The sequence below is a fragment of the Phocoena phocoena genome, chromosome 4 (assembly GCF_963924675.1).
Source record: "Phocoena phocoena chromosome 4, mPhoPho1.1, whole genome shotgun sequence".
Taxonomy (NCBI): domain Eukaryota; kingdom Metazoa; phylum Chordata; class Mammalia; order Artiodactyla; family Phocoenidae; genus Phocoena; species Phocoena phocoena.
In genome coordinates, this window is record NC_089222.1 from 4,719,323 (window position 1) to 4,746,590 (window position 27,268).

At 45.5% G+C, this 27,268-nt stretch overlaps 1 protein-coding gene across 2 annotated transcripts in view; it reads right to left on the reverse strand.

The window, feature by feature from the left end:
* Nucleotides 1-443: 443 nt before the first annotated feature.
* UBE2E1 (ubiquitin conjugating enzyme E2 E1) overlaps nucleotides 444-27,268 on the reverse strand; it is a 76,277-nt gene continuing 49,452 nt past the window's right edge. The window contains exons 4-6 of one of the 2 annotated variants that reach the window (XM_065876122.1): nucleotides 4,131-4,263; nucleotides 2,274-2,421; nucleotides 444-1,233 (exon numbers count right to left, since the gene is read on the reverse strand). In XM_065876122.1, the coding sequence (XP_065732194.1) occupies nucleotides 1,136-1,233; nucleotides 2,274-2,421; nucleotides 4,131-4,263 (379 nt within the window). In that variant the 3' untranslated portion in view covers nucleotides 444-1,135. The remainder of the gene's footprint in view (nucleotides 1,234-2,273; nucleotides 2,422-4,130; nucleotides 4,264-27,268) is intronic. The other variant, XM_065876123.1, reaches the window with a different exon arrangement.

Consider the following 27,268-nt stretch of genomic DNA (forward strand, 5'->3'; position numbering starts at 1 on the left):
ACCGTGTTCTTTTTAAATGCGTCCTGAGAGTGCAGGTACCTCCGCCCTGGGCCCTGGACGAGCTTCCCTGGAGCAGGTGTGTGCACCTAGGTCCTGCCAGGCTCCCTCCACTGTGGCGGGGGTGTTTATCCATGAGAGCCCACTTCTCACGCACGCACTTACCACCACAGCGCTTCCAAGTTGGAAAATGCTTTGACGAAGATACAGCGGAACTCTGCCTTTGCAAGATACGAGTTAGATTATCTAACCTTCCCTAAGGCACCTATCTTGCAAGGCTGTTGGATAAATCCAGAGTAACGAACCAATCCTAACACACGTGCTGGGTAGACAACACCAGCACGTACAGTCTGCATTACCTCTAGGCTGTTTGAGTAGCGAAGATCTACCAAGAAGAAAGAAACTACAAAAAAGGCAAAAGGAAGTAAATGAATACAGCAGCGTTAGGCGGTGGTTTTAATATTGTTTATTAGCACAGTAACAAATGCAGACTTAGGCAGTCCACAACATAGAACCAATCCACTGAGCAACTCCTATTCCACGCCTTACAGTTAACAGCTTAAGGTATTTTACTACAGGTTTTCACAAGTCCTGATTCAACCTCTATCTTTTCACAAGGAAGTAGACTGGCATATAAAATAAGTACATAACTACTCATATTTCCTCTATGGTGTCTTATAGCCATGTGTCCATTGTATATATGAGATGACAGTCTCTAAAAGCTGTTAAATATCACTGTTCTCCTCCAAGAAGGGAAAACAAATTCCAATTTTTTAAAACAAAAGACTGTAGTCTTGGAAGGACTTTACATAAATGGCCAGGTGTGTGACCTGTACAAATGAAGCTGTTTCGGATTTACAGACTACAAGCAACTGAGCCCAAACGTCTATTCTTCTCTGTACGGCACTTCAGCTCATACCGCAGAACTAATGACGGTTTTAAAAGTTGCTATTACCAATTCTGTCTACTGTAGCAAGATACCTTAAGTTACAACAAAATCTTAGGAAATAAGACTGAATAATATCTGTTATAGAAATACCCTACTCTTCACCAACGCCCACCCTCCCCCACCCCTTCAAAATCATAAGCAGCTCTCTCTGTGACAGACAAAGAATGTAGAGAATTGTGACAACCCAATTTATGTAGCGTATCTCTTGGTCCACTGTCTGGCCATTCTGTCATGTTCTGCTCTGTTGGTCATATACTGAGTGGCAATACTTCCCACCAAGGGGTCGGCTGGAAGAAAAGAATGTACGTTACTTCGAAGAAGGGAAAGGGAACATTGTTGTTAAGTTTCAGCAAATAAGCTAGTGACAGCTTGCGAGGAAATGGACAGGGTAGCTGTGATCAAACCACTCCACCATTTGGGATACTTTTCCTCCTGGCCTTTAAAAAACAGCATGGATGCAGGGGGATCCTGATCCAGACAGCGCGGTCTGGCCCCTTCTCCTTAGTTCATTCCATCTCTCCCCCAACCACCACCCCCACGGGAAGGGTTTTGCTCCTGCGTGTCAGGGCATGGAACGCGCAAGGCCCTAGGCTGCAGTGAACACCCAGCCGTGTTCACAGGACCACCCGCTCGATGGCACCACTTGTGACACTGAGCGCTGTGAAGTCCTCAGGGCTACTGCAAGCGAACGCTATTTACCTCTCTACTCTGTTGACCCGCAAAGACCCAAAGCTGCCAGGTCAAAACCTGTACTTCCGATTAAGTACAGTGTTCCTCTGAAACCTAAATAAAATCTTCAGTAATTACATTTATATTTCTTTATCTAGAAAAAAAGTTTTTAATAAGAGGGAATTAAGGCCCAGACGAAACCACGGTCTGGTAATCACTAAGTGTACAGCAGAGAAACAACGCCACGTCAGTAAGCAGTTGTGGGCAGGTGCTGAGCAGACCCGCAGGCAGAGGGTGGGTGACGCAACGTTCACAAGTGTGCGTGCCGTTTCTGTATGGGAAACACGCAAAAAGGGAAAAAAAAGTAAAGGGCAGAGAATGAAGATGTAAAAACCTAAGGCAATCTTTTGTAAGTCTTCAGTTTATAACACCTTGTTGCTAGAACACGTCAGGTAATGGTGAAGTCCGCTGCATTTTTCACCTAGTAGATTGAACTCTTGATAAGAGCTTGCTTTGAAAAGCAATGAGTTTTTGTCCCTTGAAAGCCCGTTCAAAAATAAAATCTGGACTTTATCTTTAGAAAATCTTAGTTTACGTGGAAAATAACCATTTTCCAGGTGAGGAGGAATAAAACAAGGTAAAGAATTATTAACCTTACCAGGATTACAGTCTGTAAGAAGTGAGCAGATAGAAAGAAGGACTTTAGAAATGGTTAGTGCTGGACTCCAGTTATCTTTCAATATGTCCAAGCAAATAACTCCTTGACTGTTAATATTACAGTGATAGATTCTTGTCCGAAATGTAACCTAAAAAACAAGACAGTGTTAAATGAAATCTGAACAGCAAACAATGAAACTTTTTACTAAATTGCCTCTTCAATTAAATGGTCCTAATTAAAACTTTTAAAGAAAGGGACATTTGGTCTTTTTAAAAAGTGAACTGTTTTTAAAACAGTTTAAGGCTGCTGATAAGAGATAGGGTAAGAGACTATTTCATGAAATTGAGATTAGAAAGTGTTCACTGATACAATCTCAGGGATTTTCAATTTCATTTAAAAAGTAATATCCATCAACAAAAAGCAAGGTAACCTCAATATTTTTTTTTAAATTGAAGTATAGTTGATTTACAATGCTGTGCTAATCCCTGCACAGCAGAGTGACTCAGGTATACATATATATGTTTTGTTTTTTTTTTGCGGTACGCGGGCCTCTCACTGTTGTGGCCTCTCCCGTTGCGGAGCACAGGCTCCGGACGCGCAGTCTCAGCGGCCATGGCTCACGGGCCCAGCCGCTCCGCGGCATGTGGGATCTTCCCGGACCGGGGCACGAACCCGTGTCCTCTGCATCGGCAGGCGGACTCTCAACCACTGGCGCCACCAGGGAAGCCCCACGTTCTTTTTAAAATAGTCTTTTCCATTATGGTTTATCCCAGGAGATCGGATACAGTTCCCTGTATAGTTCTTGAATTCATCTTTAGCAGTTTTAATGTATTAAGTATTTTCCAAACGTTTCCAAGTTTGAACAGCTAATTGCTGACCTCTTGTGTTAGCTGGTAGTACTACATGGCCTCAAAGCAAGCTTTAGAATCTAATTCAAACAAACACAGTGGGTACATAAAGACAAAGTGCTTAGCAAACAATGATCACACACCGAAAAGGCTGAAAAATATATTGGAAGATGAAGTTCCAGCTTTTTCTGACCTTTATATATCAGATCTTGCAGATAATCGTGCCTACCTAAATCAGAGAATTCACTTAAAAGGAATCTCCACAGGTAAGGAGCTACAAGTGGGTAAGGACCACAGCAGCAGACGAATCAACAGCCCCGCGAACCTGGGTTACTTTGTCTGGTCTCCTACTTTTTATTTGTGAAATACACAGACTCATTCAAAAGTGAAAAAACCCTATCACTTTACCACTTTTTTTTTTTAAGTGACAGACTGGCGGTCACCTCTTGGGCTGCAATTGTACCTTTTTCCCTAGCAGTCCACCCCATCCCCGAGAAGAGGTTTTCCTTCCGACTGGGCGAATGAGAATCAGTGTTGAGAGTTACAGGAGACAGTGACTGCGCAACCCCTGCCCATCCTGGACGAGAAAGCGCGAGCCTGGGGCAGGATCTGAACAAGACCAAAAGACGACAAGGAGCGGAATCCGAGGCTCGTTTGCTAGGAGATTCTCTAACTGCTTTAGTGCGTGGATATTCTGACACCATTTTTATCTGTTCAGAAACTTTTTCTGTTGAGTGGGAAATAGGGGATTATTTACAGGTTGCTGACTGTGTTACTGTAAATATTAGCAGGATTTTAAGCCCCATCAAAACAAAGCACGTACTCTTAGAAATGCCAAAAGAGGCAAAGTCAACCCAAAGAAGTGTTTTGTGTATGTTCAAGTGTACTTAGAGATTTGTCAAGATATAACAGAAATCTATTTTTTTGCGATTAACAACTCAATTTTAAAAGCCTGAATAACCTTTCATGGGAGTATGTAAATTTTAGCATAAATCGGGGAATTTCTTACCTTTGGAGGCTTGAAGGGATATTCTGGTGTGAAAGTGATATCAAGGAAGAACACACCACCCTCATACACGGACCCTGGAGGCCCTAGGATGGTTGATCTCCATTCATAGATGTTATCGCCTTTGGGACCAGCGCTGTGAAATAATACACCAGAAGGTGAGTAGATGGCGGGGCATCCCCATGTTTACAGTCCCCAAAGGGGGAAAAAGGTCGCTTCTCCTTCCTTTTTGTTTGGTGTGTGGATTCTCTCCACAAAACACAGGTATCTTTCAGACAGGCCTCTGATGCAGGCCTCCAACAAGCCTTAGGTCAAGTATATGGTAAAAAAGGACGCTGAAACCAGTCTAAGTCCTCTCAACCGTGAAGAAGCAATAAACCCCTCACTTCTAACCCTCTCCTTGATACATCATAAGAAAATGTAAACGTAAACGATACTTTACAAAAAGAGAAATGCCTCTCAGCACACCAGAACTCATTAAATTAGTGACAAAGTTTTGCTCACGGCTACATCATCTTTGAGGACCATTTTAAGCACCAAAGCTTCCTTTCTGACCCTCTGCCTGGGGCTCTTCCTCCTTGTCCTTGTTTCTCCATAATCTTACCCTAAAAGGAGTCCAACAGATTGCAGTTCTCTTTACAGCAGAAACCGTGCTGGGTGGGGCAGGAGGGGGACAAAGGATCCGGTTACCAGTCATTCAGTTTTCACTTCTGCACACATTAGATTCCGCAATCAGGTTCTCTCTCTACACGTTAAGCTACCCTCACCTGTGAGATCAGCGCTCTTCACGCATAGCCACAGCACTGCGTCGGCTCACAGAGTGCTCTGTAGTCAAGCATATTAATAAACAAAAATACAAGCAAGACCTCCGAGGGCTAGCTAACACATCTGTCCACACAAGTAAGCGTAAAGCTCCGCTACCGAGAGAGAAGACGCAAGTCTGGGTGACGGTCTTGGTGCCGATGCAGACAGACCTGCCCGCAGCGCGGGGTAACGTGTAACGGCGTGGACGGCTTCGCTGACACGGCTTCACTTGAGACGCTCAAGCCTAACTATTAACAGCCGCTTCGAGGACAGCAGTGTGTTTTGGCCAAACAACAAAAGGTCTTCGCTTAGAGAGGCTTGTAGATCCCAGTGGATACACAGCATAATTTCTACAGAGCAGGCAAGGCTCTTTTCAACAAACGTTATGGTGTGAACTGGATCCACTCCCCACACACTCACGGATGGCCCATGCCCAATGCAGATGCTAGATGCCAAGGTTCCCTAACGCGCAAGACAAGAACTGCTTGTCTTCAACAAGCCCGCTGCTAACTGGTTAGAGATAGGGTTCAAGTCCTTCTAAGAGAAAGAGGAGATGAAGAGGAAGGGAGAGGGGGAAAAAAAAAAAAGGAAAAGAGAAAACCTACCTGTGGCCCTATACTTTCCTCAAACCCACCAGAGATTTTTTTCTTTCAACCTGAAATTTGGAGTGGGAGAAACAACAGCAACATAGGTTAGGGGAATGAGCTTGTAAAAGAGAACCCGAAGAAAACAGGTTCGGGGGGAAAACATGCTGTGGCAAAAAAGGAGGGAGAAGATATGGACAAAGGATAGGGGCCAATGGGGAGGGTTAGGGCCCAAACTGGTCAAGAGGTAGAAATCGTTCAGACACTCACTGAGCACTTGCCGGCTGTGTGACCTCGAGCAAGCTACTGAGCTTAGGGCACCCACCTCACAGGAACGTTCTGAGAACTAAAATACTGATAATATTGGGGGGGGGGCGACTATCTCTGCAGAACAACAGGCCCACAGTAATCTCCCGTTAAATGGCAGCTGTCACCTCCGTTTCCAATTATCTGATTGTTCCCACTGGCTCAAATACTATGGCCCCTGAATATATCCTTGTGATGGGTATTCCCAACAACTATTAAAAACCTGTTTTACACTGGACAGATACGGGAAGAGAGCTCGTTTAATTAACACTGTCTCTAATATTAAGTCACACGTATATGCAGACACCAATCTTCGAGTTTAAATCCATCTCCCCGACTTCCGATTCTGCACGACATCTGACCACAGTTCTCAGAAGGTGCAAGGTAGGGAGCACTCTTAACCCACCCTCTCCCTCTAAAAACATGCAGTAACCCCTCCAAGTGAAAGGATGCAACTCTGATTGCTGCTGCTTCATAGCCTGAGATTAGAACTGGTCCTTGGCCATCTGAAGTTTGCTGCCCTGCTTATATGTCTGCATCCAGCATATGTACTTGAACAGAAAGTCCACAAACCATGGCTGATGCAGCTATGATACCTGATTACCAGCCTGGAGTTAACTGAAAAGTGGACTGAGCAGATGAAGACGACACTGACACAGAGGCTGCGGATAAAAAGACAAACTATTCTCTCTTATCCCACTAGATAAGAACTCACGGCATCTAAGACTTAAAGGCAAGAGGCTATCATTTACTGTGAAGCCCTCTTCTTACAGACAGGAACCAAGGCCAAGAGCAGAAGCTAGGCCACCCAGAACACTAGCGCATCAGCAGCCATACTGTTTTCCCCAGTCAGCCTGGTGACGCTGAGAGACCCAGAAAAAAGTAACAGTAAAGTCAGTCCAACCCTGGCGGGGATATGTTCGCAGAGGCCCGATTCCGCTGGCCCCTTAGTACAGAAAAAACGATAAAAGAAGAACAAAGGTCTAACAACATGCTACTACAAGCAGATTTTATGACTGTACAGAAATTTCATCATCAAAATAATCTATGGAACTTTAAAAATTACAGATTCCTGACCTTTAAGCCCAGGCCTCCTGAGCTTAAACCCGAGAATCTACATATTTAAAAAGCTCCTCTGGGGACCTCTGAGCAGGTGGTCTGCATTTGGGACCCCCTCGTACAGGTTACTGGGAGTAGGACGATCAGCTGCGAACGCGAGCTTTAACATTTCACGCTTGTCACCTGTGATACAGCTAGAAATCCAAATCAGGATCGCTACTTGTCTGTAATCAGCTTTCAGTTCGGCTGTGAACCTTCCTGAAAGTTCAGAAAAAAGTACGGAGAAGGAGAGTTCAAGAATCAAGTACACAACATAAGCTTCAAAAAAGTGGAGAATGAAGGTGGGTTATAGTAAGAAAAGTAATGAGTGAAACAATATCCAATGTAGTTGAAATGCTAAAGCTTTGCAAGAGATTCAACAGCACAGATCCCTAACCTGTGGGTCCTCAACCAGGAGGCTTGGAAGTTACTGTGAGGGGTCTGAGAACCCGCTGGGAAGACCAAGCAACGCTGCCTGAAAAAACTTCAGCTATTCGGAGGCTGTTATTGGATGAATCCACGTAGCTTTTCGTCTTATGCATTTTCTTAATCACAGAATAAAACAAAAATTATGATATGGGGCCTGCAAAGCTTTTGCTTTTTTTTTCCCCTTCCTTCTAATTCTCACTGGAAAATTTGGGCTCTACTTGTCCAGAAGGTGGGTAGACAGACCCATGGCAGGGGGCGGGGGGCACGGGAGGGGGCGAGGGCACAAGTCCCTGGCTCTCAGAAGGCCACTGTCAGGGAGAAGCTACGTGAGGCTGTTCCGGGGGGAGTGTGTCCAAGCACCCCACCCCTCCCTCCATAAAGTGACCGGCTGGACCCCTCAGGTCAGCACATGTCTTCCCCTGCCTTCCAACCCCCTCCCTGTAACAGAAGATACTTCTGGTTTCACAATAAGAAACGTAACTCCAGTTTTAAATACCGGTTGAAGTATTATCTAATCAGTCTAAGTGATTAGAAGGGATGGAAACTTCTGAATTGGGAGATGGGGGGACTGAATCTAAGACATTAAGGAAAGATGGGAACAACAACAAAAAATACACATCCCTGTTTGGAGACAGTGAAACCCAACTGTGATTGGAATCTCTGCAGGCAGCTGAGACTGAGAAGGGAAAACGAGCCCATGCCTTTGCCTTCCAGATTCTGTTAAACAGGGACATAACATTTATCTGCAACACAAACACTTTTCAAAAGAATTCCCTGGTGGTCCAGTGGTTAGGACTCCGTGCTTTCACTGCCGAGGGTCGGGGTTCAATCCCTGGTCGCGGAACAGACAAGGGAAAAAAAAAAAAAAAGTGTAACACACAGAACCCTTATACAAGGCAAAAAGAAAGAACTGTCTGTGCCCTTAATTCTGTTTTTTCCCTTCTGGTCAAAATAAATACAGCCGCAGTAAACATTTTAAGAAAAATGATAGATAGTAACTTCTACTTTTGACACAGTATTTTCTTATTTCTGTAGTGGTTTCTGATGCCCTACGGACCCATCAACAGTGGGAGCGGGGGTCGTATGAAGCCCGCCGGCTGGCAGGCACTCACCGTGGTCCAGGCCTCCCGCCTTCGAGGGCCTCCCAGCAGTGAGCGCTGGGAAGGGCCGCTAAACGCTGCAGCTCTCCTGTCTCCCAGATACTCTCTGGGGAGCTACACGAAGCACAGAGCTGCTGACGGGTGTAACTAACGCTTAGCACATATGGTCCTAAATAGAATCTGAACAGTATAAAAAGTAACTAACAAGTCATTCAAGGTATCATCCAAAGAAATTAATAAAACCAACTCTTAAAAACTGTCATTAGAGCAGTCTAACTACTGGCATCTAAATGTGCCCTCTGGACCGACTTCTCCAAGAAAACTGCACAAGCCAACGTTTAAGCTTCGTTTTGTTTTGTCTTAAAATCATGCTTTTCTCCATCCTCCCCCATTCGCATCCTCAGTATTAGTTTATTAAAGACTTAGCTGCCATTTCAACAGTTAGAAACCAAAGTTGCACTTCAGTTTTCAAAAGGTATCACCGATTTCTTATAAAGAATATCCTGAAAGCAAGGCAAAAATTATAATCGATTTTAAGAAATGGTATTTCTACCTGATCAATTTTTTAATTGTTATTGGGAGAGATGACCCTTGCTTACACACATAGAAAACCCTAACTCAGATGTTCTTTTAGGCATAATCCTGAAAGACGACTTAGTTATCTAGTCTCACACCCCAGAAAAAAGTGAGGGATGAGAGGTCCGGAGACAGAAAGATAAGAAACACGCCGCAGGCGACCGTGTGGACGGCAGCAGCGGCAGCAGCAGGCCGGAGCGTGTGCCGGCGCACCCCGAGAAAGGGGAGGGGCTCAGGACCAGCTGGTTACCAGCTCGGTTCTTCCCACCTAAACATCCCAAGGAATCCCTGCTATTATCCCGCAGTACAATGAGTAACGTTTCATAAAAATAAAGAACTGGCGCTTGGAGTATCCAACGATAGTCCCCAGGAAACGGGATGCGGCAGAGACTGTGGACTGGCTAGTCCATGTGTCTTTCCTCCTCTTCTCTGTAGGAGCGACACGATAAAGCAAAACTAGTTGCTTATGTGAAGTGCATCACGCACGTCACAAAATCCCCCAATTCCCCCATTTCAACAGCAGCCTTAGAGCAGTGGTTCCCCACGGCGGGGGCGGGCGGGGGGTGATGCTGCCTCCGAGGCAGTTTTGGATGTCACAACAGGATGGGGCGCGGGGGGCGCTACTGGCACCTTGTGGGTAGATGCTAGGTGCTGCTCAACATACTACGATGCCCCAGAGAGCCCTCGCAATAGAGACTTCTCTTGGCCAAAAGGTCAACGGCGCCAAGGCTGAGAATCCTGCCTTAGAGAAAATGTGCCCAAAATCAGATAGGAAAGAGAAGAGCTTCAGCTTGAACCCCTACTGTCAGACTCCAGTGCCCACCCTCTGGTCTCCGTCCCACTGCTCAGTGCCTGGTACAGAAAAAACATTCAACATATATGGCTGTCATTATTATAAGTTAGGTTTGCGGGACTTCCCTGGTGGTTAGGGTTCGGCGTTTTCACTGCCGTGGCCCAGGTTCCATCCCTGGTCGGGGGAACTGAGATCCCCAAAGGCAAAGGCAGGCAGCTCGGCCAAAACAAAACAAACCCAAAAAAGTTAGATTTGCACGTGTTCTAGTGTTCTATAGACCCTTGCTACTCAAAATGTGGTCCCTGAATAAAGCAACACCAGCATCCCCTGGGTGTCTGTTAGAAATGCAGACTCTCAGACTCCACCCCAGACCTAAGGCATCAGAATTTGCATTTTAACAGACTCCAGACGACGCCTAACCGCGTTGAAGCCTGAGAAGCCAGCTGTGGAGAAACTAAGAGGCAGTGAACAGCAACTCTCCTCTCCAGTCTTCTAGACTCAGAGGACCATTTATTTGTATTATCTAGCTCTCTCCTTGTCTGTCTGTAATCCTCTGCAGTAAGAAACAAGTATTAACCCTGGTGATGCCTTGCTCTGTTAAGACTGTAAAATCAATACCACACACACAGAACTCAGAAAATGCTTATAGGAAGAGATCCACAATCAAATCTACGCTCCCTACAACAAAGCATACTACTCAAAATCCATCCTTAATTTACTCTCCTTTTCCTAAGAAATTCAAGAAGAATACGATAAAATAGCATGAATCTATTTTATCAATTTACCAGAGGGAATCCTCATCTCCCACAACTACCTCTCAACAGACAGACGCTCTAGGGAATGAAAGCCGCCTTCTCCGTGAGATCTGCTTAACACACCCAGAGGAATTGTATAAAAACAAAACCAGAAACGGTGTTGTCCTGGGCACCCCTTCGTAAAACAGTAACCACGTAACCTAGAAGTGAGTGGCAGAAGGAACGCGAAAGATCAGCAGATCTCACTCAAGTGACCAGCAGGCTAGTGACGCGGCCTGGGCAGCGCTATGAAGAATTGGGGCACTCCCCTGTGCATCCTTCCTGGTAGCTCTGAGAGGCCTCCTCACACGAGGACAAGGCAGGGCTGCTTCGCACACACCGTTCTGGCTACTGTCCCTCATGAAGAACTTCTAGGCCAAGGGCCAACCTAAAGTACTCGCCAGAAAAGCTGGTGCCCACATGGGTAAGAACTCACATCAGTGGTATCCTGTGTGTCTAGGCAGTTACTCTGGAAGACAGTGGGTCCAAATAGCGGGTACATTTTCCTACATATGGGAGGGAAACGAACTCAAACTCAGGATCGAAAACAACACAATCCATGTCCCCCAGGAAGCCTTCCCACAAAGCCCCCCGAAGTCCTGTTCTCACAAGAGAACAGATTTGTCTGTCGATGATTTACACAGACTGCTACAGCTATGTGGGTGCACGACCTCTCTTACATCAGATTGTAAATCTCTAGAGATTAGTAATTTCCCACACATACTACAGGTCTGTAGGCCTGATAGTGGTTAACAGTGTTTAATTATCTGGTCAAAATACGTACCACTGTTTAGGGTTATATGACAACGTTTCCAAATTAGGTGAAATAACAAAACACCACGAAAGCTCAATCCTGCCCAGCTAGCCATTCGATTATAGTTTTATCTTACACAACTGCTTTAGAAAAAAGCCACAGGTCCTTCTGGAAATTCACATTCCAATATTGAAAAAAATCAGATGCACATAAAGACACAATTTTTAAAAGAAAATTAGTTAAAACTAGTTTCAAGATAATTTGAAAGAGACCCCCTTAGGGATAGTGAAAGAATTGCAGACCTAAAAAACCATGGCCCTCAGGGGTTCCTTACTCCCAACGGGGGACGGCTGAGTAATGAGAGTTTTTAGTTAACTGAGCCAAGAATCGTGCTTTAACTTCTGAACTCTTGGGTATAGAGTGCGGGGTAGGTAGCGAGCAAGTGAAATGATAAACTAGTCCCAAGTCAAGGGACTAGAACATCACACTGGGGAGGCGGGGAGAACGACACAGGAAAGAGTGCAGAGAACTGAAAGATCAGCACGCCCCGTGTCTCACAAGCCGTGTTCCTATAACACGTTAAACAGGTGCTATTCAGGATTAAAGTGGATCAGCCTAGAGCTCTTTTCTGCAGGAGCCACACAAGCCTGACTTAGAACAATTCTAATTTGGTTTTTTTCCCCAGAGAGGTAAGAGAAATGGTCAGAGCAGGTCAAGTTCTAAGGCTCTTACTCCTCTATTGCCACTGAAAGAAGCCGTAGAGTCACGTGGCTGAGTCCTGAGTTTTCAGGTGCAGTGCTTACATCAGCATATACTGATGTAAAACTGCTGAGTACCGCTGACCATTGAACAACACGAGCTTTGACTGTGAGGGTCCACTTATGTATTTTTTTCAATCAATATATTAAAAAAAATCTGGGGGGATTTGCGACAGCTTGAAAAAAACTCGCAGCCGAACTGCATAGCCTAGAAACATCGAAAAAATTAAGGACAAATTAGGTATGTCACGAAGGCATAAAATAAATGTATATACACATACAACATACAAAATATGTGTTGATCGATGTCGATGTTATTGGTAAGGCTTCCGGTCACCAGCAGGCTATTAGTAGTTGAGTTCTGGGGGGAGTCGAACGTTACACTTGGGACCCCCCAACCACTGCGTTGTTCAAGGGGCGACTGTAAACAGAAATCAGTTATATTCGTCTGGCTCTTACACTCATCAGTCCACAGGGTCTACTGAGCACAACCAGCTCACCTGTCGGGATGGTGACTCTGTTGTGGGTAAATGAGAGGCAGTTGGGGGGAAAGAGAGCCTCTCATTTAGACTTCTGGGGGGATGAGGCACACTTGTTCACACCTGTACGCTCCACACCTTAGCACTGACGCTCAAAAGCAACAGTGCCACAAGGAAGAGCTATTTAAAGGACACCAAAATTCTCAACAAAGAACTTACCAGGTTCCACTCAATCCCAAGAAAAGATTCTGGAACACATCTCTGGCTGCAGCGCTCTCTCAGAAAGGTTTCCTATCCACTCACTCTCATCACCTTCTGCGCAGGCTCCACTCTACAGCTGCTGGCCACCTCCGGCTGCAGGTGGGCAAGCAGGGGACGGCCTCACAGTGGGAAACGTGGGCAGTGACATTAAGTGGAAGTGCTCACGAAACGAGGCTCACCATCCACCAGAGACAGACTTGCCTGAACTATCCTGCTGCAGGGGATTTTTGGGGTCGCTTATTACGTGGTGTGAATTATATAATTATTTTATTGTCTGATACAGCTTTTATTTAATAACAATTTAAAATTTTTACTGTCCTTTAAAGTGTTCCACTTTGGAGGTTACATGGTTAATCAACGTATGAGGGGATCTCAGACCACATTCCTGCACTGGCCCATCAGTTTGGAGCAGACTCCCCCGCGGTCTCCGACTTCTAGCAATCTTGCCGCTGGGTCTCCATCCTCAACCTGCACCCTCTTTCCGGGACTCTGAGTACAACACCCCAAGCAGGTGTTCCCCATCCTAGGTCCAGCCCCTACCTCTTCCCTCAGCACAGAACCCAGGTGGGTTTGGAGGGTAAAAACGCCTTCGGCTCAAGCTGGCGTTGACATCATCAGGCAAAACGACTAGATCGCCAGTTTCCCCGAGACCCCTTCAACAGGCCCACAGAGCACGACTACTTTCCTAATTCTAACACGATTGGCCTTTCTTCCCTCTCTATCTCCCCCATTTGCACCGTGAAGTTTTCCTGAGACTGCACGAGGGGTGATACGGGGACAGCCTGAATGCAGAAGCAGATAGGGTAATCCAGCTGTTTTCTCAAGTCAGACATTAAAGCAATTTGCAAATATATAAAACACTGTCACTCTTCTAGGTTCTTTTAGATTTGGAAAATAGAGTTACATGTGAACCTGTCTTTTATGATTTTTAAACGCACTATTAATATTTTTAATGTTTCAGCTATAATTTTGAATGCAGCAAAAATCCATAATTATTAACAAGAGCTTTGTTGCTATTCGTAATAATTTTTTAAGAACGTAACGGGGTCCTGAAACTTTTTAAAAAGTTTGAGAACTGTTGGGTAGATTATTTTAAAATAATATTAGCACAATTGGCTAACCACTAAAGTAAGTGTTTGACTCTTACTCCCATCAGATATTTAAAAAACAAAACAAAACAGAAAACACCCTAAGAGCTTTCAACAGGAACTAGAAAGCAATGTGAGCGAGGAGTCTGCTATGTGGGGCTGGGGACCTCTCAACCTGCCGCCCTGCACAGAGGCCGCCAGTGTCTCACGCACAGCCTCCTGCCGCGCCGTTCCGGCTCCGGTCCACTCCCAGCTAAGTAACAACCTGTGGCACTTGTACAACACAATCCACCCATCCTCTGACACCGCTCCCAGCGGCGGAGTCCAATTCCCCTCCCTCTGAATAGGGCCGGTCAGAGTGACAGCTAAGTGGCACAGCGAGACTCCCCAAGCTGGGTCCTTTCTTTTGGTGGTGAGACCCCCCTCCGCCGCAGCTGTCTGGCACTCTCTCTGTGCACCTAGGAAAACCTGAACTAACGGGCACCTGAACACTGGGACGCTGCGGACAAACCGCAGCAAGCGCGGGAGGCCTGGGAAGGCTCGGCGTCCCAGCCCTCAGGCCCGAGCCTCCGCAGCCCGGCCGACAGCCGTCAGGAAGCCTGCAGACACACATGCTGGTAGCTGTTTCACAGCGTTTAGTTTGCGATGTTCTCGTAAGGCAGGAATAAACTACTGCACACTTCCTCAAGAGCACCTTCAGCCATCGGCGGAGTGCTGGCTGGGACAGTTCTCCAGTGTCCCCTTCGGCACCTCGCACGGTGGGAGCTGGCAAGTAGGCGTCCGTCCTTCACGGGCAGTCTTTCCTTCCGTCTCACTCCCCACCTCTACCTTTGTTCCTTACACTACAAAAACTACTTGTGCTCGAATTCTCATCTCAAGAGTCTCCTTCTGCGGGAACCAAGGCTGAGACACCAATGAAGTTACACACACACACAGGGAAAGATGAACATATGTGACTACACAAAAACCGAAGACCCTTAAGAGAAAGATGTCATCAACAGTTTATCAAAGGCTGGGGTACGTGATCGAGGGTTAATATCCTGACTTTGGGAAAACGCTGAACATACTAACAGCAATGGATTAAAGTACACAGGCATTTCTCAAAAGAAACCCATATGGCCAATAAACAAACTGTCAATCTTGCTTAGACTCAAAGAAATGCAAATTAAACATGAGACACATTTTACCTCTAAGGACTGGCAAAAATTTAAAACACTGAAAACCTTCTGTGTTAACTTATGAGGAAACAGGTGCTCACTTCCACTGTTTGTGGGACAGTAAATTAGTAGCTCTTTTAGACTGTGATTAGGTATAAGATATTCAAATATAAATCCAGTATACCCTTTGACACAGAGATTCTGCTTCTCAGAACTTAACCTAAGGAAATAACTGGACATGTGCACATGGCTATAGTATTAGGATATTTATAAGAACCTTATGTATGATAAATAAAAATTTGGAACGAGCTGAATCATCACTAGAAGATAGGTTAAATAAATCGTGGTAAAGCATATAATGGTACACTCTACAGCTCTTAAATGAGATGAAGTATGCATCCTGAACAGGGTTTAAAGAAATCCATAATGTACGTAACTGAAAAAGCAGGTTCCATAACAGTATGTAAAGCAATCTCATTTTTTATAAGACATACCATTACAACCAAACTGTTAATAGTGACTACACCTGCAGGATGAGAGACGGGGGATTTATTTTCTCCTTTAAACAGATCTAAATTACTGGGATTTTTAAAAACGATCATCTTTAACTTTCATGATTACAGTGTGTTACTGTTCTACAAAGGGTAGAAGAAGAAATGGAATCTAACCCACCTAGTAACAGAGAAAGTAACAGAGAAGGCAAGTTAACTGTGGTTACCCTGGGGTAAACAGGGCTTCTGAGGAGAAAGCGAGCCCTTTAAGGGTTTAGGGGATGGGGGTCCTCCATCTGGGCTACTGAGGCCCAGTTTTCAAAGCCTGTGGTTTAGAACAGAGTCGTAGAGAGACTTCAGACGAATTCACGCCTGCTCTTCAGAGCCCAAGGACATTTTCCACAGGGACCCACTGACTTACCGCACCTTCAGGTGAATATGTAAAATAGTCTTTCACAGGAAATGACTGTGAGCGCTCCTGCCTCCAACTTACAGCCCTATGACAGAGGCTTCCCCTGACCTTTAGCTTGGAGACCGACGGGCGCCGCCAGCCTGTCCTCCTCCCTCCTCCCTTCAACTCAGGGGCTCCCTCTTAGCCTCTCCTCTGCACCGCGCCCCCAACCAGGAGCTGAGACACTAGACTAGTTCAGCGAGAGATTACAAACCCCCAGCAGTGTAAACCAAAGCAGCTCACATACACACCAACAGCAGGAAGCAAACACTTTTCAGATCAAGGCAGGGGGATCTGATAGACCACTCGGCATACACATTACCACATACTGACTGTTAGCTAAGATGATCTGTTCAATTTACCTAAATATCTATCTAAGTACTCAGTGTACCTGAAGAGTCAAAACATGAAAGACTCTGAAGTGGGTGGATTTAACTGTATGCAAAGTACTCCTCAATAAAGCAGACAGAAATTTATCCAAGTATAACAAGCAAAATAATGTTTGAATTCAATTCTCCAGAATTTACTAGGTATCGGTTTGTTCTAACCTAATATATGCACATTTAAAATTCCACTCCAAGAACCAACATAAATCAAAAGCAGAAAAACACCCAACATTTGCAGAGAAACATTATCATTTCCACAATTCTTTCATAAACTTTGACGTTTTCGATCTTTACCCAAACCTTCTGTATCAGGAAAGGTAGCATTATCCCCATTTTAAAGATGGGGAAACAGATTCAGGAGGTTAAGCGATGTATGTGCCTGTACAAAGTCCTAAAGCTAGAAAGTCACAGTTCTGGCCAATGCAATCCAGGCTTTCCTACATTGATATTCTTTCCACTACACCCATGGAGCTTCTGATAAAATCATCTGTCTTCAGACTCACCACCAATTTCATTTAATCACATTTACTAGTCTGCCTCTCCTACCTTATTATTTTATTTCTCTTTCTCATTTGGATGGAGGCTGGAATTAAACAGGAACAAGAAAATCCTGTGATCTGCTAAGAGGTGTTATTAAAATTTCTTAAAGCAAAAACTGATTCATTTCATTTGTAGAAATGAATTAACTGGAAATACATACACACCACACAGTACCTACTTAGTGTGGAGAGAGGGGATTTTGCTGATGACGTGACAACTCCAAAAATGATGAGAACCCCCCGCTTAATGAAAACCAAAGATGGTTGTGGGAAACAAGAATCAGTTCAATTGAAGAACAGTCCAAATGTTATGCTCCTAAATTGCAAAGAGAAAAAAGAAATAAACGCAATTCTTCAGGCGAAGACAAAAGCTAAAAAGCAGGGATAGAACGTGACACCTACTTCCGCAGCTGAGAAGTTCGTCTGGTCCCAGACACAGTGCCGGAGCTCCGATCCACTCCACTCCAGCTCACACGGCACCAGGAGGGCCGGCCATCACCGAACTGACTTGCACTGAGAGGCAGGTCAACCCCCGCCTGAGGATACAACACCCACCACCCCTGCTCAGTGCTCTGTGAAGCCGGGGCCCCTGCAGCCTCCTTGTTCCGTCTCCACTGCAACTCAGAACCACCAGGAAATCACAGGGTCAGGATGTGAGCACAGCTATGTACTGCATTTGGAGAGTCGCTGGCTTCTTGCTCAGCCCCAGCTGGCCAGGACAGAAGTGGAAGAAGGCTGTTTATATTTGCAAAGGGCTGAGAGACTGAATGAGCGAGGCTATGCCCTATAACTCAAAAGTACAAGGCTGGACTTGGAGGGGAGGGTCTGGTTTCTTTCCCACTGCGAAATGTCACAGCCGAATCTCTGTCCTGCTAGCTACACACGCCTTCTGGTTGAGCAGCAGAGATAAAAGCTTTCATCGAGTCAGGTACTGCAGCAGCTGCTAAAGACGCCCAGGTGTAGCATTCACATGTGACATTTCACGGCTGCCCAAGTCTCACACATCCAGTACTGGGACTTTCACCAGGGGCCACTGGCCAGCCGACACTCTGGCCCGTAAATGAACACATGCAGCGCACATATGCGCTTCCTCATGTTAGCATCAGTTGCCTCCTACAATGATTCTAATCATTTAATACCAAAGGGCATTCTTCCCAAACAGAAAAGGGTCCTACCAAAAATGTCAGCTAGTGATTTCCAATTTTATATCAGATATACGCTCAGAGAACTAACTGCTGAAGGATATGCCTATCTATTCAGGATAAGTTTTACAGAAAAGGCCAAAAGGCAAGATTCTGATTAAGAGAAGAGGCGGCAATTGCTCCAAGCCCAAGGTGAGGAGTTTCGCTCAGGGGCACGTAATGCGTGCTAAGAGCCCACATACATGACTGGAAAATAAGATTAAAGAATAGACAAATATGAAGTGGGGAATTTTTTTTTTTTTTTTTTTTTTTTGCGGTACGCGGGCCTCTCACTGCTGTGGCCTCTCCCGTTGTGGAGCACAGGCTCCGGACGCGCAGGCTCAGCGGCCATGGCTCACGGGCCCAGCCGCTCCGCGGCATGTGGGATCTTCCCGGACCGGGGCACGAACCCGCGTCCCCTGCATCGGCAGGCGGACTCTCAACCACTGCGCCACCAGGGAAGCCCCTGAAGTGGGAAATTTTTAATTTCTCATTTTTCCCTTCTTTTATGGAAGAGAAAAAAAAAAAAACCAACCCAAACCTAATTTAAGTGCCGGACCAGAGGAGGGAAAAGGCTGTCTCAGAACATGTGCATCAAGATGGCAGACTGCACACATGTACCAACATTTATTCCTTCTTCAAGCACCACCCACAGAACCGGAAAGGGATTTCCTAAAAAGGCAAAAACCTACGAAGATGGGGCCAACAGAAGTCTGGAAGCAAGAAGGCAAATAAATAGCCAAGTGGTCAAGGATTTGGCATCCAAGACTGAATCCTACAGCGGCGTTCGGGAGGCTGAGATCAAGCCCAGTGACCCACGTAAAGCCCCCAGAAGACTAGGCGCCGTGGCGCCTGTGCAAGGGCAGGGCGGGGCAGGGACAGGCTGTGCGGTGAGGACGGGTGAAGTGCACACAAGCGGCAGCTGCGTCCCAAGACCGGCTGTGAGGCCACTCCCGAGCTGGGCAGCACCGTCCCTCCCCGCAGAGTAAGGCCACGCTGGTGGGCGCCACCGCCCGGGTCAGGCCGTGTCTCCATCCGGCTCCCCTAAGACTGAGGCTCCCCCGCTGGCCTGGAAGGAGCGGCGGCTTTGGTGCCACGGCGGCAGGAGCCGACCTCTCTCCCGGCCACGTGAGCCGGAAGAGGACCCCGGGCACCCTCGACCGCGGCCTCCAGAGACCCTGAACCCAGGACCCAGGAGCGCGGTGCCCCAACTCCACACCCACACTCACCACAGTACTGAATGTGTGCACTGTTCTGAGCTGCTCAAGTCACAGTCATTGCTACACAGAGACAGAAATCCCGCCGGACTGCAGTTTACTTTCTGGAGAGGCTAAAACTGAGGGTCTCTGAAGCAGGGGACCTACCCTGGCCGAGGGCAGAGGTAGATGCTGAGCTGAAGGGAGCTTCCGCACCCGCCGCGGGCCAGAAAGCAAGACCCCAGCCCTCCTCCTGGGCGCCAGGGCAGCAGGGATGGCCGGGGGAGGACCTCGGACAGGAACAGAACCAAGGGGCGCGGCTCCTCTCACATGGCAAACAAAGATCAAGACAGACTGCAAGGTGGCCAGTCAGAGACGAGAGAAATGACAAAAGAAATTTCAAAATAAACTTATCTTTCATATCCAGAGAGACAGAAGATACTGCATCAATGAAAGAAGAACATGGCTAAAACGAAACAACGTTCGGAAAGGACAAAGGGGTGGGATTAATGGGTGAGGTGGTCAAACAGCACAAACTTCCAATAACAGAATAAATAAGTCACAAGGACCACAGTCAACAATACTGTATGTTCGAGAGCTGCTAAGAAAGTAGATCCTAAAAGTTCTCGTCACAAGAAAAAGTCTGTCACTGTGTGGTGATGGATGTTAACTCTTCATAGTAAACAGTATGCAATATACACATACATCACGCATCACGCTGTACACCTTAAACTAACACAGTGTTTATGTCAATTACAGCTCAATAAAACGGGGCAGGGGGAGAAGAAAAGGAGCCTTTGGAAATTAAAAACAAGCAAACAAAAGACTTCAAAACTGTAATGAAGGGTAAAGTTGAAATCTTCCAAGAAAGTAGAAAAAAGGTAAAAATTAGGAGAGAAAACATATAAAAATTAAAGGATCATAAGAGGGTCCAAGATTTGAATAGATTTAACAGTGATCCGAAAGGAGTAAACAGAGAGGAGCATGAAAGGTAACTTCAGAAAACTTCCCAGGACTTAAGTTTTCAGATTGAAAGGGCACAGTACACTGGGGGAAAACAGACACATCAAGTACTCAGCGAGGAAAAAAGATAAGGTACAATGAATCAATCCGCTTGACTTTGGATTTCCACAGCAACACTGGGAGTGAGTGAAGAAGAAAGAGAAAGGAAACAAGATTCAAGGGAGAGTGGAGAGTAGAGAGAATCCCCCAAAAGACCATGTGAAGAGCCCGGCGCGACTGCTGTGTGTAGACTTAGTGTCGTCTGTCTAGACCGGAGCAGGTCAGGAGGCTCCAGGAGAGACTTCTTCCAAAATCATGAAATTCATAAACTACCCAATGCATCTGCCTGTCTTTTCAGGAGATGTAGAAGATCATGAAAGCATGTGAAGTGGTAAGTATGGAAAGCTCTGGGGTGGAGAGGGAAAGAGAAGACGAGAGAGAGAAAAACTAACTCCAGAGGAGGGAAAAGGTTATGCAGGTGAAAAAAGTAATCGCAGTTTGCTACCGTGGTCCACAGTACCACGTACAGCTGTGAATAATGTTCACGTAATATACACAGGGATATTTTGATATACAGCGTATATCAAAATATAAACAAAAGATATAAACAGAAAGAGTATGGGGGGTAGCTGGGGAGGAAATAACTAAATCATCACCATTCATTGTTGTGAATGAGTTACTGCCAAAAATTGAAACAGCGAGTCAATTTGGACATACTACCTAAAAATGGGGAGGTGAACAGCAAAATAACCAGCTCAAGAGGCGCAAGTAGCTGCCTCTGGAAAGCTAAACATGGGGAAAGCTGCTGGGAACAGTCGTTCCTTTGAAACATACCTTAAAGAAATATTAAACTATGTTGTTAAAAACCAAGAAAAGATGGAAAGGAAAACCAAAAACTTTAAAACCATGTGACAGAGCTCCTTTTTACCGATTCAAGGCCCTCCAAGTACAACAGTGTGTGTGTGAGCTATTTTGCCAAAGGATCATCCACTTAACTACAAGAAATTAAGCATAAAATACTGGCTTAACATCATGGATTCACTACATACAGTTTAATGCACCCTGTACCACATATAGTAAAACGCAAACTAAAATGGTAAACAAAAATGAGAAACAGGAACAGAGATGGTACATAAGTTCCTTCTAGGGAGACCTGGGAAGGTTCCATAGTGTAGTGGTATCTAAGTTATGCTTAGAGAGCCCAATTAGGCTTTTTTTCCAGGGGAGGGGTTACCGAAATGGAGAACTTATGGTACAGACATGTGTGTGATGTGTGTCTCCTGCAGGAATGGAGCTGAAAATGGAGCTGGAGAGACTAAATGAGAAGAACCAATCACGGAGGACCTTAAATACCTACCAAGCAATTTAGATTTTAATAGCTTTGCATTGCCTACAGGAGTGCAGTGAAAAAAGTCACTGTTTTAAGAAGTAGAAAACCCCAAACACTGAAAACATCAACCTATTCAGAAATCGGAAGCTACACATTCAACCTTCAATGAACAAAGCAGAGCGCCTAACTAAGAGGCTATGGGAACCTAAGAACCTGGATTAGAGCAGCGACAGCGAGAACAGAATTGTCTCTGGGGAAGTACTTCACAGTAACAATCCCGAAGGGTTACCGGTAAAGCACAGATCCTCTGATCAACGCGCGCGCGCACACACACACACACACACACACACACACACACACACACAGAATCCAAACTGTCTCTCCCCAGCCTTCCCAGCCTCTTTCTCCGCAGTATTGTTGACTAAAAATCCCAAGCACCTTTCCCAGCACTACCATGTACTTAGTTAACTAACTACATGGTAGTGCTGGTAGTTAGGTACTAACTACCACTTGGTTAAGTCATTTTATTTGCTAAAAAACAAAATGTTGAGTTTATGTATATAACTTTGTACATTTAATACCTTAACATTTCAGAAAACTACACACCCTGATTTTAGCTCAGAAAACTATTAGCTACATGCTTGTTTGATTGGCTTGCAATAGTTAAAAAATATAGTGAACATGCTATTTTGGGCACTATGTTTATTTCAAGAAGTTAAAAAATATCAGGTTTAGCATTCCTTTAAAAACCCTATTTAAATGCGTTTGTGGTTTTATTTAAATGGGTTTGTGCCTTATAGCAAATAAAGCAGATACTGGAAGGAAACACTTTTAAGCAAAATGAATACTTTTAATCAGTTTATCTGACAGCTCGATAGGGTTGTGCTCCGATTAAGAACCAGGGCTCACAAGTTTAAAGACTCACACACAGGCACGGTCCACACGGCATCAGCATGAGATAAAAGAACACCCACATCAACTCGGGACGTTTAGCCAGCTTTGTCAGTGGGCGCTGAGGGGACGGTGCACCCGCACAGGCACGGCTGCAAAGACGAAACAAGACCAGGGCCTTCGGCTGGTCACCGGCCCCCGGAGCGCAGTCCCGACGCCCCGGAAACCCGACCTGGGGGAGGAACGTGCGTGCACTCAGGCAGGGTGACGGCACCCGGGAGCCGCGGGGACAGCTGCCGGAGCCACCCTCCTCTTCAGGAGACCCGGGCACGTGTGCTCTGAGCACACAGATGTGACACAGAGGACGCGGCTCTGGGGGAGAGGCGTTTCTGGGGGAGAGGCGGCTCCTCAGCAGGAAGCGGAGGAAGATTTCAGCGGCTCTGGCAGTCAGGGCCTCCGGGCGTGGGGCGGTGAGGGCAGAACGTAAACAATCCCAACGCGTCTTGCGTCTTACGTACAGCCCGTTTAAACACCTGTTTAGTCACGAACAGCTGTTCAATATTACGCGGGATACAAATTCTTACAAGAGTCATGAGAGCGTGAGAGCTGGTGCCTACTGCCGTGGAAGTTACAGTGCCAGGTGAGCCGTCAGAGGAGATGGGCGAAAGCAAAGTGGGCCCCCCACACAGTTCACGCGGCGACCCTCCCTCCCCCTCCCCACGCACACACGCCAGACTCGCGACGTGGAGAGTGGAGAAAGGGGACAAGTCCTGAGAACAAGTTTCCCAAACTGAGCAGCCTCCCTGATACAGGTCAGGGCTCCTTACACACAAGTCCCAGACAAAGTTTTCACCAAAGGGTAACGAAGAGAGGGAAGGGATCAAGTATCATGTTTTTCATAAATTTTAATTTATTCACTAAAAGGGCTGTCCTTAGTTCTGATGTCAAGTTCTCCCTCTTTTGTGATTTTGTGTTCAACGTCCTTGCAAGGCGAGCTAAAATCCGCAGCCCTGCATCAGCCCTGCATCAGCCCTCTACGCGCTGAAGCTCCAAGTTCACTACTGCAGTGACAGCTTCTGCAGCAGTTTCCGCGGAGGAGAGGCCTGGCCCCAGGCCTGTGGCTCCACTGGCCAGCGCCTCTCACTTGAGACCCAGGCAAGGCCTGTCTCCCCGCACGGTCACTGGCACCTCCATCACCCAGACCTGGTCCTCAAAGGGACCCACACCAGAAGCAGGTTCCGTGCACGAGGGGCTTCCAAACCACCAGCCAGCTGACAGGGAGGCGGAGCCTCTGTGGCCAGACTCCGTCCTAAATAGAGTAACTTGGTCTTGGCTGGTGCACATCTCCAGTCTGATGGGCAACCGAAAGGTACGGGTTTGGGGGAAAACATCTTTTTTTTTTTGCGATACGCAGGCCTCTCACCGCTGTGGCCTCTCCCGTTGCGGAGCACAGGGCCCAGATGCACAGGCTCAGCGGCCGTGGCTCACGGGCCCAGCCGCTCCGCAGCATGTGGGATCTTCCCAGACCGGGGCACGAACCCGTGTCCCCTGCATCGGCAGGCGGACTCTCAACCACTGCGCCACCAGGGAAGCCCAGGGAAAAACATCTTACAGTGTTGAATGCGTTACTTATAAGGACTTCTCACTTATCTTGGTGTCTCTTGCTCCCTCAGACTTCAATTCTTCCACGTGAAAATTTCTTTTCTTTTGTTGGCCGCACCCCATGGCTTGTCGGATTTCAGTTCCCTGACCAGGGATTGAACCCAGGCCCTGGGCAGTGAGAGCGTGGAGTTCTAACCACTGGACCGCCAGGGAAGTCCTCGAATGTGAGAATTTCTATCTTCACTCCTCTTTCTTCTTTTCCCCTTTCATTTCAGAGTATGTGCTTCTTTCAAAGACAAATGTGTGGTCTATCACATTTCTCCTTCATACTATATCAATGAATCTAACACTTGGTTACAAAAAGTTCAAACTTTCCAATGCAAAAAGAAAACACAGGGTCTAGAGCGGCTTTAATGGGCATCAATGGAAGGAGAAAGGGAGAAGGCAAGTCAGAACCTGATACAAATTTAGTGAGAAATCTTAGCGTGCTGTCGTATTAGCAAGTTCGTGGGCCTTGATAACACACTAGAAATACCTACTAAAAAGCAACGATGTTCAAAACTGTACTCCAAATGGAGAGAAGGCTTTATGTTTTAAATGCTTCACTTCCCTGAATCTGTTTTAAGGAAGGGTTACACTGCTTTCAGAAAGCTTGAAAAATACACTTAATAGCATGATATAACTAAACACACAGGAAACGTGAAAATCAGAGTCGTGTGCAAATCCCAGTTCAAGCCTCATCTGGAGAGTGTGGCTCATGGGAGCGTACACACCACGGCACTGCTGGGCCCTGGGAAGTAAAGGAAGGACTGCATAAAGCACTATTAAACCCACACAATTATTTTAAAAACAGTAAGTGATAAAATTTCCATAGAAATAGTGACTGCTTACTTGAGTATCAGTAACAGCTATCACAAAAATCTAAAGCTACATTTGGCTTTCCAATAATCAAGTTAATCTTCTCACTTCAAATTTCAAAATTATAGTAGAATTCCACGTAATTAATGGAGTCATTATACTGAAATCAAATAACACAAAAATTAACGTATATTACATGGATTATTAAGATATGTACTAATTCAATAAAATTTTAAATAAAAAACATAAACTAGTAAGAACGTGGAAGTGACTGCTATAGAAGGCTGCATATTCACACCCCTTAGTTGCCCAAATACAGGAAAGGCGATGTTTTAGACATATACCTTTCTAAGCCCGAAGACTGCTCTAAGCATGCTTTGACTTCACCACCACACAGTGAACTCTGTATTCTTACATTAGCTACATATCCCAAAATAACTGCTCTGTGATTCTGTAAGTTGAAAAATAGTCCTCATTTTAATTTCAAGCTATAGTCTCACAAAATAATTACTCTAAAGTAATAAAAATTACACTCAAAAGTCCTAACCTGTTCAGGGAACAATCTGCCTTCATAAATGCCAAGCCTCTATTATGCATCCAGTTCTCCCATAAAATACCATCAAGGAGTTGGTCAAATGAATAATTAATCCATATATTCATTAAAAGCAGAAACTTAAAGATGTACTTCTCAGTTAATTCTCATTTAACCTTAGGACTTAAATTCAGTCTTCTGCAAAAGCAGTATCACGATCCTAGGTATTTAACAGGCTTTCCTAGCTTTTGTAAAAACCACCAGGAGCTGCTTCGGCCCACAGCACACAGAGAAGTTACTGTTCCTCTACCATCTCTCTATCAATAAAATGAATCCTCACTTACTTGAAATCCCTACACGAGACACTTACTTGCGAAGATTTATCAGGACTTCTTCAGTTACAAGCGCAGGCACCTGACTTAAACGAGCCTACGCCTAAAGCAGAATTCGTTGGCCCCTGTAACTGAAAAGGTCGGGCAAGGGCGGACCCACGTGGCCCACCAGGGTCATTAGGAGCGTCTCACCGTGACTCTGGGTGACTTCCTTTTGAGACAGGCTCTCCACACATGATGCCTTGGAACAGACAGATAACAGAAGCTTAAGATTCACATCCAACTGACAGCGACCTCAGGAAAAGGGATGACCTTTGAAAACAGCCCTCCCCAATACTTCTGCCACAGCTCCAACCAGTTCAGACTGGGTCCAACACCCCGCTCTGAGGCCATCACTGCAGCTCTGGAGGGCTGGGCTTGAGTCACACACCAACCACTACTAGGGGAAGGGGAGACTCTTGACGGAACAGGAAAGATTGTTATAAAATGAGAGGTACTGGTACCCCAAGGGGATGTTAGGTGTACAAATGACATACGGTCATGGGTAGTATTCCTCAACGAACACCACCAGGGTTTTTTGAGGAGCACCGGCAGACTATCAAATGCAAAAATTATACCAAGCAGGCCTACAGGTTTAAATGTAGTTAGCTGTTCTCACCAATTTACTCATTACTAAAAAAACAAGTCATCAGTGACGGGTACTTCCCTTCCCCTGCCAACTCTCCTATATGCATTTTATCTTAAAGACTGATTCATGAACAGAAATGAAAAGACCAAAATTTAAGAGTTACAACTACAAAACTTCTAGAGGAAAGCATATGAGAAATCTTTATAATCCTGGGGTAGGTAAAGAATTCCTAGAATACAAAAAACATGAGCCGCATAAGAAAAAACTAACAAACTGGACTTAAAAAAAAATTTTTTTTAATTTGGCTCTTAAAAAGACACTATTGACTTATACATGAAGAACTATAAAACACTCGTAAAGGAAACTGAAGATGATTCCAAGAAATGGAAAGATACCCCATGCTCCTGGACTGGAAGAATTAATATAGTTTAAATGGCCAGATATTATTAATGTGATCCCTATCAAATTACCCATGACACTTTTCACAGAACTAGAACAAATAATCCTAAAATTTATATGTAACCATCAAAGATCCCAAATTACCAAAGCAGTTCTGAGGAAAAAGAACAAAGCTGGAGGCATAACCCTCCCAGACTTCAGACAATACTACAAAGCCAAAGTAATCAAAACAGCATGGTATTAGCACAAAGACAGACATATGGATCAATGGAACAGAATAGAGAGCCCAAAAATAACCCCAAATACCTATGGTCAATTAATCTTTAACAAAGGAGGCACGAA